At 55.3% G+C, this 20718-nt stretch overlaps 1 protein-coding gene across 3 annotated transcripts in view; it reads left to right on the forward strand.

Moving 5' to 3' along the window:
* Positions 1-20718, forward strand: part of MPRIP (myosin phosphatase Rho interacting protein) — a 150342-nt gene that overhangs the window by 92914 nt on the left and 36710 nt on the right. For all 3 annotated transcript variants that reach the window (XM_054571117.1, XM_054571115.1, XM_054571114.1), the window contains exons 8-15: positions 3754-3895; positions 4683-4796; positions 6407-6463; positions 7686-7754; positions 10354-10443; positions 14255-14364; positions 17285-17846; positions 19651-19767. In XM_054571117.1, coding sequence (XP_054427092.1) covers positions 3754-3895; positions 4683-4796; positions 6407-6463; positions 7686-7754; positions 10354-10443; positions 14255-14364; positions 17285-17846; positions 19651-19767 — 1261 coding nt within the window. The remainder of the gene's footprint in view (positions 1-3753; positions 3896-4682; positions 4797-6406; positions 6464-7685; positions 7755-10353; positions 10444-14254; positions 14365-17284; positions 17847-19650; positions 19768-20718) is intronic.

The raw sequence follows: 20718 nt of genomic DNA on the forward strand, positions 1-20718 counted from the left end.
CCCCAGAGATGCAGGTGGTAGCAGGAGCTCTCATTGCCATTACCAGTGCCAGGCGCAGGTGAAGAGTGTGGCAGGAGATGCAGAGAAGGAGGCCATGCCCAGGGAGGTGGGGCGGCAGCCTAGTTCTCCCCTTGAGCACGTGCTCCCTCAGGAAGGCACGGAGCAGCCAGGGAGGCCACTGGGTCCCTGGCAGCATCACTCCCTATCCAGGCTTGGCCAAGATGTGAAAGTGGGGAGACTCGGCAGAGCCAGTTTCTTGGGGAGAGAAGGGGCTTGGATGGTGGGACAAGGACAAGGGCCAGGGACAGAGGTATGGAACTTGGCTCTCTGGTCTGAGGAGGACTCTGTCTGCCCTTCCCTTGTCCCACTGGCCCTGTGCTTCCCAGACAGTGTGGTTCCATCCCTGAGGCCTCCCAGCCAACATCTGGACTGGAGTGCCCGAGTGCCCCTCCCGCAAGAGCTTCTACCCTGAATCTGTAATGGAGCCGTTGTCTCTCTTCATTTGCCTGGCAGTGAGGTTCTCACCCAGATAATCGGTAGGCTTCTGGAAGCTCATGGCCCCTCAAAGCCACTGGAAAATTTTTATGTACAATTTTTTCGGGGGGAGGGGGGCAAAAATCCATAGTTTTCATTAGGTTCCCAAAGAAGTTTACTTTCAAAAACGGTTCAGGCCTAAATTCCAGAAGTGTGCACAGAGTGTCCTCCCGCTTCCCAGAAGCCCAAGTAAAGCTCAGAGTTGAGGCATGCTAGGGGACAGGCCAGGGTAGCATTGGGCTCCCCTCGGGGGTCCGACCAGGAATAGGGCGCCTTTCTCTTGTGCTCTCTTCTTAACACCTGCCTGCTCTCCCACATGTCCCAGGTAGAAAGGACCTGTGGACCTGTGGGCTAACTTCCAGGATAAAGACAAGGCGCCCAGAGTCATTGGTCTTAAAAAAGGAAGAAAACAGAATGTTCCTAATTCTGAGAGACAGGGAGAGGGAAGCTGTTGCCTGGGAGGTACCCCACCAAGCAGTTGGGTGACTTCCCATTTTATTAGCTACCCCATGAGGCACCTATCTCAGCACCCTCAGTGTGTAGATACAGAGACAGGGGCTCAGAAGCAGGGCGGCTCCTGATGGGAACAGCCTGGAGCAGTGGCGCTGGGATACACATCCACCTGGACCCTTAACTGGAAACGCCCTGCTCCCATGAAATGACTAGGCCGGGGCTGTCCTTTCAGAGATGAAGGAAATGTATAAGAAAAAGAGCTTGCCAGAGATTTAGGAGGCCAGCGACCAGGTTGGAGAGGCTTTGTGAGGGCCTGCGGGCAGGCTGTGTGTTGGAACACTCCTGTGTGGGCAGCTGTGCCCTGGTGTAGTGGCAGACCAGAGAATTAACATTCAGCACGGCTGCTCGGCTTTGGACTCACTCTCGTTTCATGGCCTGGGGTTGACAGCATCTCTGGGGCTTTGCTTTCTGCACGCTCTTTGCCACCATGGGTTTCTGTATGGTGTTGGCCCCCTGGGACCCAACTGGCTCTGCTTCCTAACACTGTAACGTCACTTTCTTGCTGACCTTGATCACGTCTGGCTGGCTGCTGTCACTCCCCGAGGTCTGCTCTCGGGTCCCACGTAGCTGACCTGTCCTTGATTGGATTCCTGTCCCCTGACTGAGGAGAGCAGAACCCCGTGCTAGCAGGTTGTTGGCCACAGCTACCCAGAGTGGCAGCTGAGCCAGGCTGGCCTGCCCAGTGGCCAGGCTGCAGGGTGATGAGTTAGTTTCCCAAAAAGCCATGACCCCGAACACTCCTGTGTGGGCTGGTCAGCTCTCGCTTCAGACTTGCCCCAGAGCCTTCAGAACATCTCTTGGTTGGCAAGTTGTTGCTGAGTGAGCATGGGGAGGCCATGGCCCTTGTGGGCTGATACCAGGGCCAGCTCCCACGGGGTCCTGCCCACACCTTCGCTGGGTGCCTGGAGGGGTTGGCTAGCAGAAGTGCAGTGCCTCCTTCCCTGCCGCCAGCGGGCTCAGGGAGGCCTGTGTGGTCACGCATGTAGCCCTTCAAGGGAACCATCGTGCAAAGCAAACGGGCTGACTTCCCCAGAGGCCATCCACACGGAAAGGCTGTAGCAAGTGCCGCTTTCCTGTGCTTTCCTCTGACTCTCCTGTGCGGCCGTGGCAGTTTCGCAGCATGCCATCCGCCTGTGACTCGGCCAGGCGCTGTTCCTCGTGGCCTTCTCGGGGCACTCCAGGCCCGGCCTCATAGGGGCTGTGGTTCACCAAGGGGCGGGCCTGGGATCTCTTCTGAACATCACTGGGAGGGTTGGGCATGGGGGAGCATCACCCACCCCACCAGGCTGAGCACTTACAAGAGCTTCCTGTGGCCCCGGAACTCCTGCCTCTGCCTTAGCTTCCTGGGCTCAGACGCTTGCCCTCCCCTGCTGTCCTCCCCCAGCCGCCCTGCACGGCTGGTTCCGGCAGGCTGGCCTGGGGGCAGGTGCGCCAGGTGCCGTTCCTAGAGCAGGCTGCAGAAGCCCAGTGCCCTGGGGCCCCCGCTCTGGTTGTGGACGCACAGGGAGGAGCAGATGTGCAGGGGCCCCAGAGTTCTGGCCTTGGTATTAAGCCTTCCCTGATAAAGACACACGGAGAGACCCATTTCTGGGGGCAGCCCTCCCTGAGAAAAAGCTGGCCTGGGATTGCGTGGGGGCGGGGGTGTCTCAGGTTTTGAGGCCGGGCTGAGGCCTTTCACTCCCTTCCCCTCAGCTTTCCTCCACTTGTTCGGAATGCAAAACGGTCCCCGAGAGGCACCTTCAGGGCAGCACTTGCCTGGCTGTCCCTGTGGGAGGACAGGCCTCTGGTCCTGTGACCTGTCTATGGTCAAGATCCAGGCCCCCAGTGAGCCCCACCTGGCCTCCCTGCCCACACCTATGGTGGAGACTCCTCATGACTCAGGGACAAGGATGTTCTCCCCTCTTACTGATCACCTCGGGTTTTATTTCTTTAATTCTTTGGATAATTTTGATTTATCATTGTTTGATTTTAAAAAGCGGTCCTTTCCTGTTTATTTATTTTCCAGCCTTATTTTCTTTCAGGTCTTGCCCCTCTCCACCTTCTCCTGCTGTGTCGCTGTGTGACGTTACTCGCCCTTCCTCCGCCTGCTTCGCTCCCATCTCAGCTCCGTCTCCAGCCATAGATGGCGTGATGATGCCGCGGCCCTTTCACATGAAATCAACTTGCTTTGTTTTGTTTTAATTTGGTTTTTGATTCTTATTACTGTTGGCAGAAACAATGTTAATTCATGGGCCTTTTTCTCGCTAAATTTTGGACGCCCTGGGGTGGGGGCTGCATCATGATCTGCTAGGAATTCAATGAGGATGGGGCTGTCCCCTCCAAGGTGGTGGTTGCCTTCTGATCATGTCTGTGGCTCAGGAGAGGGTGCCCGCCGATAAGCTGTGTGATTGCTGAGCGTGTCTACATGACAGACCATGCAGGGACCTTCAGTGTTGAGGTGGAGGTGCAGAGGGCAGGGGAAAGCTCTTGTCCATGAGCTGCTGCCCACCCCTGCACAGATCCACCCTCTGCAGCGGGGGAGGGCGCTCAGAGAGAGGTGCCGGAGGTGAACTGGCCTACTGGGCTGTGTGCACAGCCGATACACAGAAATGGAGGCCCAGGCAAGGCTGGGACGGGCCAGCCGAGGGGGTGCTGACTGAAGGAGCCTCTCTGCAACTTGAGACCAAGCCCTGTGTGCCCCCAGCAGCCTCCTGTCCTCTCTTGCAGGAGGTCCCAGGTAATTGAGAAATTTGAGGCCTTGGATATTGAGAAGGCAGAGCACATGGAAACCAACTTGTCAGCTGGACCCTCACCATCAAGCGACACTCGCCAGGGCCGTAGTGAGAAGAGGGCATTCCCCAGGAAGCGGGTGAGCACTGAGACCCAGGCAGTGCCTTGGCGGGCTGCATGGGGCACGTTGCCCCCCTCCTCCTCTGTGGCCCCCAGCGCACGCCTGGGCACGCTTCCACTGGGCTTCCCGTCCTCCTTTCATAGTTGTTTGCTTGAGGGTCTCATCTCCTCCTCTAATTCGCGAACTTCTTAAAGAAAAGCCTATCTTCTGCATTTTCCTATCAGAACTTCCTTCATCTCTGCTAAAAGCTTTTCTAACAATCTTGAGATCCTGCTTGGCCCTAGAGCCCCTCTCTTCCTCTCTGAGGCGGCCCGGCCTCAAGGCTGCACGGCTTTCTTCCTCCTTTCAGGCGGCAGCCGCAGCCCTCGTTCTCTGCTCCCGGAGGTAGGCTCCGTGCCCAGTCCTCGACCCACCTCTTGGGGCCTTGCTGGGTCTCATCTTCCTCTTCCTCCCAGATTCTCTCTGGCTCCTGAGGTGCCCTGCTGCCCTGCGTGCAGCCACATGACTCAGGGCTCTTCCTTCTGTGATCCCAGGAAGCAAGAAGCCGGGGGCGGGGCGGGACCCGGAGAATGACGGTGACGAGGCTGCTCCCACATCCAGGGCCGCACAGAACCCGTGCTGGAAGCGAAGCAGAGGCACTGGGGGATCCAAGCGCAGGCTCCTGCCCTCTGTCCCAGCAGAAACAGCGGTCACTTAGGGGCAAGGTCCCCACAGTTCTGACCCTCCCACAGCTCTGGCTGCCGGACTCCTTGCTCCCTGCCCCGGTTGACGTGTGATACTGACTGGCGGCTACTCTCTGCCACAGGACCTCCCCAGTGAAGCCCCCACAGCTCCTCTCCCGGACGCCTCAGCCTCCCCCCTGTCTCCACACCGAAGAGCCAAGTCACTGGACAGGAGGTCCATGGAGTCCTCCCTGACGGTGAGCCCAGGCGCCCAAGCACCAAGGCCTGGCGATGCTGCTGCTGCTGCTTCTGTCACCTGAGGTCACTGTCTGCTTCTGTCCGTGCATCTGTGCTGGCTGTCCCCTCTATGCACAGGCCCTCGTGTCTGTGTGTGGGAAGCATCTGCTCTGTTACTTTCCCTTTCCTGGGCCCTCTGGTCCTGGTGGAGGCCACCTGGCCAAGGCAACAGACACCTGACTCCAGGGGTCAGGGCCAAAGCACAGAACCCCCGTTCTTATGTGGGGTGTTTGTCTCCGTAACAGTTTGGTGGCAGGAGCCCTCTCTTGCCGGTAGCACTGGTCCTGTTCATGGGGTTTCACCCTTAAGAGAGAAGAGGCCCTCACTCCAGGCCATTTGAGCTATAGCAGCCGGGGTGCAGGTGGGGAGCGGTCAGAGGGAGTCTAGGCGACATCGTCGCCCGTACCAGCAGCAACAGGCCAGAGGCCCAAGGGATGAAAGACAGCTGCTCCTTGCCTGGTGACCTGGGGCTCCTCTCTGCATCTGTCCTTAGCCTCCTGAGGAGCCCAGGGATGGTGCTGCCTCTTCCCCCACTGAGGTGTGGAGCCACCCACAAGATTGATGTGAGACTGTGGAGCAAGGACAGTAGGTTTCTTACCTGGAGGATTTTTCCTTGAGTTCTGACTTCTGCTCAAGGGTGTGGAGCGCAGACTCCCAGGACAGGTACTGCTGGTCATTCATTGGCCTGTCACCACACATCTGCTCTCTCTAACGCCCTCCCAGTCCTTGGACTACAGAGAGATGTCACCGCCTATTTCTGGCCAAGATGGCTGTAGAAAAGTGGAGAGCATGTCAGGTGACAGGAAGGATGAGCCATGTCTCTCTGAGGCACCAGCCTCACAGGCACCCAGTTGTAAAACACAAGCAGGGCCCAGGTGGACTGCAGGCGACCTCGTGGGTTTGTGAACAGCACAAGTACAGGACGGACCCGCAAGGATAGCACCCCATTCAGGCCCTGCAGGGGGGCCTGCACCCCCTGCTTTCTTCTCTGCTGTCCTGGTTTTGCTCCTTCGAGGAACTGGAGACTGAAATTCATCCTGGTACGGATAAGTGGCCCTAGGGTCTTGGCAGAGTTGCTGCTATGTCTCGCTGAAGACCAGACATGGTCTCTGCTCCTTCGTCTTCTGCTCTTTTCTCTCTCAGTCCTCTGTGGCTTCTGCAAGAACTTCTGAATTCTTTTAGCTGTCACTGCAGACCTTCCCCTTCACACACTGCACTCGGTGACTCTCCATCGGAGCTGTTCTTCTCTGCCTCCCAGGCAAACGGAGCAAGGGCCTTTCTCGGAGCCCCTGGCAGCCCTGCTGCTCACAGGGCGATGAGGCTGCGCCCTCTCCTTCGCGGTAGCCTGCCCGTCCCGGCACCTTCTTCCTCAGAGGTGCGCGTGCCTGCGGGTGGGGCAGCGGGCAGCGTGCACTGGGGCCGGGGCCTGTGCAGGCTGGTCTGCTGGGGGAAGAAGCCCTTTGTCCGGGGCCACCTCATCTGGACAGAAGGTCTGTGCTGTCAGTCACCCTTTGCCCGGGCCTGGGGTTTCAGTGTTTCCCTCTGAGCTGTTCTTTTTTTCTTTTCTCAGCCTGACCTGCTGAATTTCAAGAAAGGCTGGCTGACCAAGCAGTACGAGGACGGCCAGGTCAGTATGCAGAGCTTCTGTGGTCTCTGAGGGGCTGGGCAGCAGTTGCGAGGCTGAGCCGGCCTTGTCCCTGGCTGGTCTGTGAGCACAAGCTCTGTCCTGCCACCTCTGGCACACCCCTTGGTCTCATGGACAAGGACTGTGGCCAGGACCCCCACCTCCTCAGATAAGTGGAGGTTCACGGCCCCCGTTTCTGCAGTGGGGGTGGGGCTTTTGGACAGGCACAGCCAGGCCTGTTGGCTGCCACTGTGATGGATTGCTCTCTGGCACCCAGCACTGACCTTGGCCTCAGGCCCTGGGGACCTTCTCCAACACTAGCTCCCACCTGCTGGTCGTTCCCAGGGACAGAAGAAGCCTCTGGTTGTAGGGCTGGCTTGTGTTTGCACACAGGCAGCCAAGTAGACAGCAGCTGAGGCAGCAAGACTCTGCCAGAGACAGCAGCTCGCCCACGGTCCTGAGAGAGCCACCATGGTGCGTTCTTGCCGTCAGACTCAAAACAGGAAGAGCCCTTTACAGCTAGACCTGCCCTCCCCACCTTGACCCTGCTGGGGGCTAGAATGCCAGACCTACCAGGAGGCATGAGGAGAAGGCTGCTAGGTCGTACCAAGAGGCCTCTGAGCCCTGCCCACGCCTGCTTCCTGGGCCTCCATGCCAAAAAGATGCCAAAATGTCCTCTTCTCTCCTCCTCATTCATCTTTGGGCCCTGCCTGAAGACTCAAGTCTCCCTCCTTGCTATTCACAGTGAAGACTTGGCAATCTGGCTGATTGGTTTGCACCTGCTAGCTGCAGGTGGGCGCATCCCTCTGGTTAATCAGCCAGTGGTTATGACTCACAAGTGGCCTCCTTAGGATGAAGATGCTGTTTTCACAGACACCTTTCAGCCCAGCCCCCTGTCGGCAGCCTCTGGAGTTGACACTGAGGACTGCAAAGCACTGTGTACCCGCCACACCACTGTGGGTTACAGAGAGCCCAGAGCCTACGGCCCACCCCAGCTCTGCCACCTGCCTTGTCATTGGCGAGCTGAGGCTTAGCAAGTGCCCTGAGGTCACATGTACATGGCTGCCTGCGGCCTAGATAGAGTCCCCGGCCACTTGCAGGAGGGGCTGCCTGCCCTCTGCGTTCCGGGTGCTCTGGGAGACGTCCTAGGACTCTGGCATGGATCACCTGGGAGCAGTAAGTGTGCCGCACAATAGTTGAGTCTGTCTTTTCCTTTCCATTTCAGTGGAAGAAACACTGGTTTGTCCTTGCTGATCAAAGCCTCAGATACTATAGGGATTCGGTGGCCGAGGAGGTGAGTGTCTTGGCTTTGTTTCCAATGGGGAGGCAGCCGAAGGGGTTCAGGTAGCCTCTGGGAGCTCAAGGCCCCCAAGCACCACTGGTTCTCCCGGGCTTTAGCGCATTCATCTGTTGATGGCTGTCTGCATTGCCACCTGGAGCTCCCCGGTCCAGGTCTGGTGGGAGGTCTGAGCGCGGTGCGACCAGCGTTTGACATTTGCATGCCTGATTCCTGCCGAGAACATTGGCATTTTCTGAGGCCCTGCTTCGGGCACCTAGGTTTAGAGTGTTTGGTGACTTTTTTCTCTGTTCTTTGAAAAACACTGAAAGATGTCTTATTTTAAAGCTCTGTATGAGCTGTTTTGTTTTTCCTACAAAGAGAGTTTGTGGTGAATTGAGTGTTTGGAAGAACTGAACTAAAATCTTGTTTATCCCTTGTCTTCTGGACAAGGATAGAATGTAGCAGATGAACCTAGTTGGCCCAGTTGACAGTCTTGATTCTGCAGATGAAGGACCAACCAGAAGGAGCTGTTTTTCCTCACGTACAAAAAAGTCATTTTTTGGAGCATTTTTGCAAGTCTGTTTCTAACCTTTCCCTTGTAGTTCCACCCCAAGAATCCTTCAGATATATCCACGTGTAGAAAAAGATCTATGTCCAAGGTTAGTCATTCTGTACTTTTGTAATAGCAGGAGATTGAAAAGAATCTAAACACCTATTTTTAGGGGAGTGGTTGTATCTGTTTACATACTCTGAACCTAAAAGAACTAAGTTTTTAATGGAGCGCAGTGAAGAGATACTGGCGGTACAAGGTAGGGGTAGACGGGGGAGGGTGGCGGGCTCCTGGTGCGCCTGTTATCAGGGAACACAGGGGCAAGCGTACACGTCTAACCGAACACTTATGTGTGACTGCCACTTGTACAAACCAGCAGTCCTCAGAGTGTGGGCGGCAGACCCCTGGAGACACTTCAGGAGGGCTGGGATACTCAAAACTACTGTTATGAAACTAAGATGCTGCTTTCTTTTTTCATCATTTTCACATTTGCACTAACAGCACAAGCAGTGGTGGGTTAAGACCCTTGGTGCCTTTGCCCAGTCACAGGCTGCAGCAGCCGGTGGCCAGGGGTCCTGTGTTCTTCACCACCACATACTCATCATGTTCATTAAGAAAGTTACTGATTTTATTAAGTCTCAATCCTTGAAGACCCACCCTTTTAATGCTCTTGTGATTTGAAATGGACAGTACGCGCACACCACTGTTGGTGCACGCCACGTGCGAGGGCTCCGGAGGGGCAGCCCTGTGCCCGGCGGCACCGCCCGCTGGCCGGCCATGCCTCCTGCGGAGCAGCCTCCTTACTTGAAAGAAGAGCTAGCGCGCAAACTGCTCATTCAGTTTGGGTGGTTAGCAGACATCTTTAAAATGAACCAAGTGAGCCAGTTTCTTTTAGGAAAACAATGGACCAGATTTGTTGCCAGTGCTACAAAATGAACTTTGAAGCAAAAATTAGAACTTTGGAAAACTTGTATTCACCCTCTTGAATTTGACAGCTTCCCTTTACTTCAGTCTCTCCTGACCAAATAGGTGGTGATATATGAGATACAAATTCAGTGTTTGATCTCATGTAATGAGATGTGTCAACATTAGGACGTGTGTAACTCATTATCTTCCAAATGACCAGTACATAGTGTTACACAATTGTGCATGGGTAAAAGATCCCTTCAAAGGGCAGGGTAACACTGTGGATTTTAACGGAACTGAATACAGAAAGTTCCTTATTGGATTTCAGATTCCACATTGTAGTTAACTTTTAAGTCACAGGGGTGTCCAACATGTGGCTCAGGATGGCTATGAATGCAGCCCAACACAACATGGTAAATTTATTTAAAACGTTAAGGAGATTTTTTTTTACGATTACGTGTCGCAGTGTATTTAATGTGTGGCCCAAAGCAACTCCTCTTCTTCCATTCTGGCCCAGAGACATCAAAAGGTTGGATGTGCCTGCGTAAGTTTAAGATAGCTACCACATATCAAAAAATAATCACAATTAGCTGAAGATTGTTAAAATTTGTCCTTTTTCAAATCCATTTTTGTGTAAGCCCAGACTTTCCATATACTTCAGCCAAAACAATGCATCCATCAGAATGAACACAGAAACAGGTATGAGAAGCCAGACATGAAAGAGATTTGTCAAAATTCAAAACAATATTACTGTTATCGCTGGTTTTTTAAGTAATATTTTTATTTAAAACTGAAATGGCTGATTTGTATTCTTAAGTGAACAGGTATGTTCAAATTTTTTTCAGTTTAATTTCTAATATAGTAAATATCAATAGATAAAGCTCACATAAAAACTCTTTGGGGTCCTCAGTTTTTAAGAGCATAAAGAAATTCTGACGTGAGCACGTTGGGTAACCATCAGCGTGGAGTTTCTTTCACAGGACACCCATAGAGAACGGTGGCCCCAAGGTGTCCAGGCAGTGCCGCGCCCTCACCACCTGTGAGGGCATATGTTCACCAAGAAAAAGGCCAGCCCTCAAAGTCACTTGTGAAAATGTGTTTGTTTAGTGTTGACTTTTATTTCTAAATCTCTTAATGTCTTCTCGTTTCTCTCTGCAGGCAGCTGACTTGGATGGGGAAATTGACTTGTCTACATGTTATGATGTCACAGAGTATCCAGTCCAGAGAAATTACGGCTTTCAGATACATGTGAGCCCAGGGTGGCACTTTGAGACAGGTTGGGTGCAGAGGTGGGGGGCACAGGCTCGCCTGGCCGGGATATGTCTTGGGGCACCTGAGGTCCTAGTCCAGGCACTGCTGGGCAGGCCTGACCTCATGTGCTTGGTCAGGAGGTGCTCTTTCCCATCAGTGTCGACATGTTGTCCTGTCCTTCGGCCTGTGGTACCTGGTCCCCATCCCCAGTTTGAGATCTGAGCAAAATTGGACATTAGCATCTTTCAGGACTATTTAGAAGCTTTTTGTGACTGAAGGTTCTTTTCTCTTTTTTTTTAATCTTGGAGTTTGGGACAATTGGAAGGATATGTGAGGTGTGGGAACTAAGAATGAAAGTGTCAGTTATTTACATCTCCCAGCACTGGGTTTTTATTCACTTACTCTTTAGTTTATTCTTCTAGTCAGGAGTTTCAAAATTTATAAAGTCTTCCCCCACCCCGCCACCCCCTACAACCTTGTGAGAGGCTCAGACAGGCAAGTCACTGCCCTTGCCCTCAAAAACATAATCTGGTTAGATGAATATGACAGTTCTCGTTGGCCATTTCATTGAAGTTGGTGACTCAAGGGCTACCCGGAGTTAGCCAGGCTCAAGGTTAGGACAGTCCCTCGCCTGCCACGCCTGCTCTCACACTAATACCAGCTGCCAGTTGGGGGCGCCCCGAACCACCCTCAGGTTCTAGAACGAGCCAGGACGACTCAGAACACAGCCGCGGGTTCCTTCTGGAGAAGGGCTCCAGCCGACGCCACCAAAGGGAGAGAGGCCTGCAGAGTCGTCTGGGCTTCTGTGTCCCCAGGGGTGCTGGGCCCTCGGTGTTACCATGCAGTGACACACAGAGCTTCCCGCCTGGGAAGCTCACCCGAGCCCAGTGTCCTGAGTTTTCCTTGAGGTTTCACAACTGTCATGATGGATAGTCATGTCCATGGAGCCAAGGGCAGGCCCCAGCCCTCCCCTCTGAGGTGGCTCGCTTTTGCGGGGCAAAGCCCCCACCCTCTCACTTCATGGCTGGTCTTCGTAGTGTGGCCAGCCCGACCCTAAGTAACTAGGGTTCAGAGGTGACTTCAGGAGCCGGGGCAAAGACCAGACCTCTCTTTGTGCAAAGCTAATTCTTTCCTCACAAGAGCCTTGTGAGTACGCGGTGGGTTGAGAGCAGCCTGGCAGACAGCTGCCACTGCCGGGGCTGGCCCCTGGGGCCTTGTCTCCCACAGGAGGCTGTAGCTCCAATGGGGTCACCTTTAATAGGGCTTTACCTTCAGATCTTGGGGTGCAAAAGCTCAGTTATACACTGGACTCAGAAGATCAGGTACTTTGAGGCTGACTCTATTAACCAAATTTGAAGGAGTCTGAAGGTTCACACCCAAAGGCCTTTGTGTTCAGTACAAAGAGAAATCCAGCCGCCAGCCCACCAGGCCACTGGTCATGGCATGTCCTCCCTGTGGGATGCCAAGTCAGAGTTGAAGGTTGCACAGATGGCCTGGCGTGAGGGCTGGGGCATGAGTTAGTGGATCTTAGGGTCTTAGCTCACGGCTGTGATGCTTCTCTGCCCCTGGTCCCTGCAAGAGGAGCATCTGTGCTCTGAGCTAGGCCTGAGCCTCCCGGTCAACCCCATACTGCGTGTCCATCACCCTGACCTCCCTATCTCAAAGAGCAGGCTTCTCTGGGCAGGGTATCCGGGGGTAAGAGGTGGCTTGTTAAGTCAGCAAGTGAGCACTGAGTAGTAACTTAGTTATTCTAGGGTCTGAACCATGTGCTTTACTCTCACCCATCAATCTGACCCTTTTCACTTTGCCCTGGGGTGGGAGCTTATCCCAAGTTCTGGTGCTTGTCCATGAGCCCCATGGACTGAGGGAGACTTAGGTCCAGAAAGATTGCTCTCAGCATGAGAGGGTGGATCCTGGAGGGGTCTCGGCCTGGGTCACTGGGAGCTTTGGGATCTTGAGAGGCAAGGATGGAGGAATGAATGTGCGGTGTCCCAAGCCTGGCCACCAAACCTAGTGGCACCTACAAGGGATCTGAGTGCAGGAGCTAGGCAAGAGCAGCACTGTGGGAGCCGAGTCCCCAGTCAGAAGTCAGTCTTATCCTAAGATTGTGGAATGTGCTGGAATGTGCTGGAGGACATGAGGTAGTTGTGCATTCGTAAGACACCCGACAGGCCATGCAGGCAGTTGAAGGAGGTGAAGAGAGGCAGGCCAGGCAGGCACAGCGATGGTGGGCAGAAAAGGAGGGGGTGGGTGCAGAGCGCTGCAGAGGAAGTAAATGAGCATGGGCGCGGGCGCGGGCCAGGTGAGGGCGGAGGCAGGGCCGAGGTCCTGTGCACCAGCCCATGGCAAAAGGAGCGGGGCCTCTGGAATCCTGGCCGCCGTGGGCTCTCTGCGAACATCGGGCAGCCACAAGTGTGGGCCTGCTGTTGGGAAGGAGCATGCTGGAGGTGGGAGAAGAGGCCATGGCGGAGAATGTGGAGATTGCTGAGCTCGGACCGCAGGAAAAGCCATCTCTGGGGCTGAGAGGAGGCAGAGGACCCCACGGCGAGTGTGAGCAGGTCTCGGGGGCACAGGGAGGGCCGAGGCACAAGGGCCCAGTGTTCCAGGGAGCTCAGAAGCCGTGCCCCCGCTCTCGGAGCGCAGCAGGGGAAGACCCGAGGAGATAGGAGTCATGAGCTGCGGGCTGCCTCTGGCTGGGGTGTGCAGGGGGGCCCGAGGTGAAGGGGTCAACTCCAAGTTGTGCTTTCGGCACCCCAGGTCCCTATGTGGTCTCCTATGTTTTGCTCCGTGGCTGTGTCTGTATCCAACCCAAAATCATCTTGGTGATTTCACCTTCCTATCAGCTGATTTGCTAACATGTTTCTGAGTAGCCTGAGCAGCTTAAAGAATAGGACTGACACTCTCATTCTGGGAGACAGGAGCCTAGGTGCAGAAGCAGGCAAGTGGACTCCATGCAGACCCATGTTTCCCCTTCCTCCCCTTCTCGGGAGCGCAGGGCCGGGCCCCTGGGAGAGGCAAGGACTGGGCCCCAGCGGCCACTCCTTCCTCCACACCCTCACAGGCTGTGCTGCCTCCTCCCCATGGCTGCATCTCGCCTCTCTGCCTGCCTGGCTGTGCACGACCCTTCGCTGCAAACCTGTTTCTCTGTCTTGACTGATGTCCCGCTAACTCATCCGAGTCAGGGGGCAGAGGGGTTGTCCTAGAAATGCTCCCCTCCCTCTTCTCTCTCACCCCTGCCACCACCTTAATTCTGACTTCCTGGACAGCTGCCCTAACTGCCCAGCAGGCCTCCTTCCTTGCCTCTTAGCCTGAGAGACACGGCCTCCACCACACCCTGGGCAGCCCGGCCCCTCCCTGATCGCCCTGTGTGCCCGGTGAGCGCGGCTGCAGGGCGCTGGGCCGGACTCTTCCTGCTTCGGGAACCTCATCCTCACCCACCCGCCAGCCCTCCTCACCCTACAAGGCCCAGCTCAGCTCCACTGTGCTGGGCTCCCATGAGCTCCGCACATGCTCGCGCTCTCCTTCCTTCCAGCCTGTGAGTTTCTTAAAAGGCAGGGTAAGTCGCCTCAGTGCCTGGACGTTGCAGATATTCAGTAAATGCCTGCCAAATCCAGCAGAGAGGGAGATGCCTGAATTAGCCTTTACAGGGAAAGCAGATTAGCGTCCACAGCTTTGCTGTTGTTTATCACAAGCGGGGCGCACATGGTGCACCTAAGATGGCCACCTGGCCACAGTCCTCCCTGCAGGACTTCTTTTGGGGGTGGAGAGGTTGACAGTGGTCACTGATGATGCCTTGTCTCTTGTGTAGACAAAGGAGGGCGAATTCACCCTCTCTGCTATGACGTCGGGAATCCGGCGGAATTGGATCCAGACCATCATGAAGCACGTCCATCCGACCTCTGCCCCAGATGTGACAAGGTAAAGTTCGAGGGAACCACCTTCCCCAGGGGCCTCTGCCTCACTCCCCTATATGGACGGCTGCTGCTTCTGGGGCCCGAGCTCTCCACCGGGCCCAGCACTGCCTTCTTCCTTCCCTCCTTGGTCCCGCCGCTGGCTGTCCCCACTCATGCTCTTTTTGGCTTCCTGGTCTTCTGCGTCAGGTTGTCTTCTCCTCCTCCGAGCCTGGTTGGAATAGCCTCACAGGTAGCACTTGGGCCACAGTCAGAGCTGAACTCAGGATAGGCCCCTATGGTGTGGGCGTGGGCACGGGGCTTCACTGGAGGCTGCGTCCATAGCCACCATAGCATTTCTTTGTCTTGCTTTTTCCTTCACCTTGCCCCTGCATCTGTTGGCTTTCTGTTGTGCAACCAGGGAAAATCCTCTGAAACGCTCAGTGGCAGAGCCTCAGTTGGAAAACTGTTCTCCCCCATAACACTCTTCGGTTCACACATCTCGTGATTCCCTGCGTGCCCTCCTCCTCCAACACCAAAGGATAGAAACCTGTTGGGTTTCATTTTAAAAGAAAGAGGACACGGTCCCAGTGTCTGGGGCTGGCTCTGTGATGCCCCAGACACCACCGCACATGCCTCAAGGCTGCAGAGCCTTCGCCCAGTCTGAGACCTCACACTGACAATTTGCAGGCACAGAGTCTGAGTGATTCCTCAGGTGTATTTCTTGCACCGGAGGTCACACTCCGCATGACCCTGGTGCCTGCTGTGTGCCCCCTGGTGGCCTGGGCGGCTCTGCAGCTGTCCTAAACCTTTCTGAAGTCCTTGCCTTCTCCTAGTGACACTGCACCTCTTTGAACAAGAAGAAAGGGAGGGAACCCAAAATAACTTCTTTTTTCATTCTTTTCTGTGTTTATTTGCATTGTTGGTTCACTTATTTATTCAATAAACAGAATAGCGGGTTGTTCCTGAGTTGGTAAGACCAGGAGAGGGTGACCAGGACCCCCTCCGCGGTGTCCTGTTGCGGGGGCACATTCTCCATGCAGGGATGCAGGGGCAGCCCAGCAGCTGCCCCTCTGCTCTCTCCTGTTCAGGAGCAGGGGCTGGAGCCCCCCAAGCCCATGCTCCCTGTGAACCCTGGAGGGCGCCCCCACAACCAAGGCTGCTGCGTGGCCTCCGGGAGGCGAGGTGGACACCCAAAAGCCAGGCCGCCTCGGGTCAGGGTCTCTTCCAGCCAGTGGCAGTCACCTGCCACCCTGTCCTAGCCAGGCCTGGCCCTGTGCATCAGATTGAGGATCTCTCGGGGGGCTGTCAGCTTTGGGATGTCTCAGGGCAGGCATGTGGCTTTGGCCTGAGAACAGGAATAAAGGGCACTCTCAAGCCACACTTGTATGCACACATGGCTCACAAGTGGCATCTCCCAGGCTGGCACACAAGCCTCCCTGGCACGCCAGGGTATCGGCTCCATGCGGGGACTCTGAGCACTCAGGAGCCAGGTGTTTGGTTCCATGGGAAGCTCGACGTGGCGATTGTCTTTCTCACTAGGATTTACTTCAGAATTAGTGGAGTACTCTGTTTCCCCAATTTGTTTTCAGCCTTTGTATTTATTTGAGGTGGGCTTTTATAGTTTGAGGAAAACAGGTTCTTTGTTTGTATGTATGTATGTTTGTTTTAGTGCTACAAGGCTACCTCCCAAGAACAGGTAGAAACAGATACAAATGTCAGAGGTACCAGGTGAAGCCAGACACTATAAGCCCGTTGTGTCTGGTGGGGAGTCGTAGCGCCCTCCTGTCTCGGGTGCAGCAGGCCCCAGGCGGGCCTTCCTCTGCTGGAGAGACTGTGGGTCTGCTGCTTCCAGTCTCCCATGGTATCCTACTGCCTGATGTGGCTGTAAGCCTGCTCTAGCTCTCAGCTCAGTGCTGTCAGAAGGTCTCTTCTGGAGAGTTTTTATTCAAGTACTCTTCTGGTCTTAAGCTGAAAACACAGGTCAGCCACTCTGGCGCAGTTTATTTGTCACTAGTTAGCTGCGGGAACTGGCAGCCCAGCCGGTGACAGCAACTCTTTTCACTTTCCCTTGGGTTCCTCTTTCACATGCTCCTTTCTCTTTGGTCCCAATTAAAACACAGGTGCTCCCTGGAGGCCCCAACTTCCCTTGCAGCCCCAAACGGCTCCTTATTCTGCTTTTCGGCCCTGCCGATGTTCAGGCTGCGGGTCTCGGGGGCCTATCCGCAGAGCCTAGAGAACCCTGCCTCCAACCACCATGACGATGCCTCCGCCCTACCCCTGCCTAGGTGGGCAGGTCCCTCTTCAGAAGGGCAGAAGTGCCGTTGAGGGTCCTGCTCCCCACCTGCCAAGCGGGCCACTGCATGGGAGGGGCTCATTGGTGCCAGCTGAGCGATGTATCTAATTAGTTCACAGGTCATCTCAAGCCTGTCACTCTTACTCATCTATCACAGCAGCACCAGCACGATTTTCCTAAAACAGACCAGACCATGTTACCTCCCCGCTTTTTAAAAACTCTTGGTTCTTTCAAGGGACATGGCTGGTCTCGTTCGTTCTGTCACCACTGCCCAGAAAGTACATGCATGCCACAGGGTCAGCCTCCCTGATGAAGGGTTTGGGCAGTGGCTGTGCCTTGTGCAGCCTGTCAGGACCTTGGCTCTAAGCAGGGTAGGGGCTCCCTGTGCTCCACTGTCCCAGTGATGGGGCTGTCGTGACACCTCCCCTAGAGCATCTCCTCCGCTAGGGGACCCTCCAAATGGCCTCCTGCTGGAAACCTCTCAGCCTTCCGTGGCTCTTTCTCTCCCATCTCCACTCAGAACTCAGGTTAGGTTCCCTCCGAGGAGGTGAGGACAGTGTCCTTTCCTCCCCTGCCCCAAGGGAGCTGGGGCCCTCTGCCGGGGGGAGCACCAGCAGCTATGCCTGATAGGCTGTTTGCCCCCTGCCCCTAGCTCACTGCCAGAGGAGAAAAACCGGAACAGCTCCTCCTTCGAGAGCTGCCTGAGGCCCAGTGAGAAGCAAGAGCTGGAGCCCAGAGAGCCAGACGCTGAGCAGAAGAGGAGCCGTGCTCGGGAGCGGAGGCGGGAGGGCCGCTCCAAGACCTTTGATTGGGCTGAGTTCCGCCCCCTGCAGCAGGCCCTGGCTCAGGAGAAGGCCCGCGCCACAGCGCCCCCTGACGCTCTTCCTGAGGCAGAGACAGGAGAGCTGGAGCGGGAGCGTGCTCGCAGGCGGGAAGAACGCCGCAAGCGCTTCGGGATGCTCGACACTGTGGATGGGCCAGGCACTGACGATGCGGCCTTGCGGATGGAGGTTGATCGGAGCCCGGGGCTGCCTATGCCCCCCGACCCCAAGACACAGAACGTCCACGTAGAGATCGAGCAGCGGTGGCATCAGGTGGAGACCACCCCTCTACGGGAAGAAAAGCAGGTGCCCATTGCCCCTCTGCACCTGTCCTCTGAGGACAGAAGTGACAGGCTCTCCACTCATGAGCTGACTTCTCTGCTGGAGAAGGAGGTAATGACTAGAGGCAGCCATGGGTGGACAGGTGGGTGGGTTCCATGCAGCAGCCTTTCCTGAGCAGCCACGGTGCCTGGCAGGAAGCCTGAGTGTTTGAGCTGCATAACTCTGAGGGAGACTGCTCCCTCCCTTCAGGGGCTGGCAGACCGTTCAGGAAGATAAACACGTGGGCGGACAGGTTCTTAGAGTACAGTGTAGTTGCTGAAAGGTACAGGAAGTGCCAGTTCATGCCGGGTGGCAAGGAGGGGGAGACAGACTTTTCCAGAAAGACAGTAGTTTGCTGTGTGGCAGGGGTGCTGCCATTAGAGTCAGGGGCGGCCAGAGAAGAGGCCAGTAGGGTTGCAGGGCCCAGGTGGAGGCCTCGTCTGCCCCACGTGGCAGAGAAAGGTGAGTGAGGTTTTGATCTGAGCGAGGCCGAAGCAGGCCAAAGCTGGGGGTGGAGAAGAGCCCCAGTGCTTCCTCAGCAGCCTGCTGGCCTCGACGTGGCCTCCGGGGGCACAGGGCAGGCAGCAGGAAGCGAGTGGATTCTAGATATTGCAGATACGGAACAGGCCCTCGGTGGGTGAGCAGGTAAAGGGCACCCTGTAGCTCACCTCCTTCGTCACGGGCTGCGCTGCGGAGGCTGTTTGCAGAGCAGGCCTCTTGGGGCATCCGGATGCAGAGATGAGTGGCCAGCCCCTGCGTTTGTAGCACAATATGTTCCTTCATGAAACATAGGCAGGAATCAAGTCTGGGGAGGAACTTCAGTGGATTTATTAAGTCTGAGCAGGGAGTTCCTGGCCAAGGAGGTACAGCATAACAGTTTCAAGTTTCAAATGTGTTCTTTTACATAAGTAGCTAATTAAAGATTTGTCACTTTAGTCTGCCTTCACTTCTCTTCTTTTTCTTAGTTTATTAAATTTATGATGCTGACATTTATCACTCGCATAAACTCTTTGATTTTATTTCCATTTTTTATGCCCATTAATAAGATAATAAGGACAGTATGCAGTAAATAACAGTTCAAACTCACACCGCTCTAAGCTGCCAAAATGGGCCTGCTGGCCAGCAGACCACACGCTGAACCATAAATGTATTTAAAGCAGCAATGTCTGAAAATCCGAGGTCTCTGTACCTCTCACAGCACGTCCGGCAGCACCCCATCTGCCCACTGTACCCACCTCCCCACGTCCTGTAGCTTCCAGGGCAGGGCAGGCACGTGGCCGATGTGGCCCAGTAGGCACCTAGGGAAGGAACATTTGAGAACAAGGCGAGTGGATGAACGACTGAATCTACAACCATTGAAAGCAAGAAGAGTGTGAAGCAGCTTGCTTGCTTTTTACATCTTGTGGAACCCTTCAGGAATCCTCTTTGCAGACTGACTTTTAAGCGGCACCCATTGTATAAAAGTGGGATTGTCGCAGTGGGGATAAGGTGGAGCCTGGCGTGAGGCTTGCTCAGGGCAGCACTGGACTCTGAGCGCGTGCTGAGGAAGCTGAGAGGACCCGGTGGCGTGATCTTCTTTCTGGTGCAGGCACAGAGCCTCAGTTCCTGGTGGGGTCTGCGTAGTGGAACCTTAAGCGGGTGTGGAAATTGTGTGGGCGTTCAGGGCCACAGGTCTGCCACGTCATAGGCATGTATATACTTAATGGCCGGGGCCTCCTGTTCCAGAGGCTGTACTTCAGGGCAAATCAGCTCACCCCCAACCTGTGGAAGGCCAGGGAGGACTGCGCTCAGCCCAGCTCATGTCGGCAATGCTGCTCTGGGCCTGCACTGTTTGTTACTACATGGTGCTTAAAAATGCATGTCTTTCTGCCAACAGTTGGAGCAGAGCCAGAAGGAGGCCTCAGACCTTTTGGAGCAAAACCGGCTCCTGCAGGATCAGCTGAGAGTGGCTCTGGGCCGGGAGCAGAGTGCCCGGGAGGGCTATGTGCTGCAGGTAGGGCTGAGGGGCTGCCTCAGTGCTCGAGATGCACCATGGGCCTCTGTGCAGAGGGCCCGGCAGGCTGGGAACGGGCAGAACCTGCCTGAGCAGGGGCTGCCTCTCCCCGGGGCTGTCCTCTGGCTCCTTGGCCCCAGGACTGTGGCTCTCAGAGCCTGAAATTTCTGTCTACGGGTTTTTCCTTTGCTTTTTCATAAAATAATTTTGGCGGTTTTTTCTTTTGCCTCTCAAAATAACCCAATATATATTATTATAAATCACATACATTTGCAAGCCATTTCTAAGTTGTTTAAAAAAACACACACACACACAATAGTAGGCCTATTTTACAGATTGAAGAAATTGAGTAACAGCCAGCCAAGTGCCTCCTTAGGCAGAGGTAGCAGTGGGTCCTCCCTCCCTGCCTGTGTCTGCACCATGCCCACGGGTAGACCTGGGCTATTACCACTAGCCCAGGGGCCCCACCTCCTACCAAGACTGAAGTTTCAGGGAGAAGGGAGAAAATGTGGCCATGCAGCCCTGAGCCAGCCTAGAAGGGGAGATGAGGAGAGCCACAGCCTGGGTCCTGAGCTGAGAGCCCAAACCGAGCATCCACGGCAGAGGTCTCTGGGCCGCAGTCCTGCTCAGCAAGCAGATTCACAGAGAGCGCTGGACACGGCGGAAGATGCCTCATCAGGCAGTAGGTCAGCTGGACAGGTTGGGCCAGTGTGCGCTGACTGTCCTGCGGCACGCCAAGCCCTATTCTAGTTCCGAGGTAGAAAATAACACACTCCTGCCCCATGGAGTGACATGCTGGTAGGGAGAGACAGCTGACCAATGAGTGCTGAGGAGAAGCCAAATGGGGTGATGGAACGGGGCTCTCTGCCAAAGCTGGTGACTCAGCTCTCAAGTCAGGGTTCTGGGTTTAAGTGCAGGCCCTGCCACTGACCAGCACAAGCCAGTGTCCCC

Source organism: Pteronotus mesoamericanus, unplaced genomic scaffold, assembly GCF_021234165.1.
Source record: "Pteronotus mesoamericanus isolate MK-2021 breed Mesoamerican mustached bat unplaced genomic scaffold, CSHL_Meso_final contig_22, whole genome shotgun sequence".
NCBI lineage: Eukaryota > Metazoa > Chordata > Mammalia > Chiroptera > Mormoopidae > Pteronotus > Pteronotus mesoamericanus.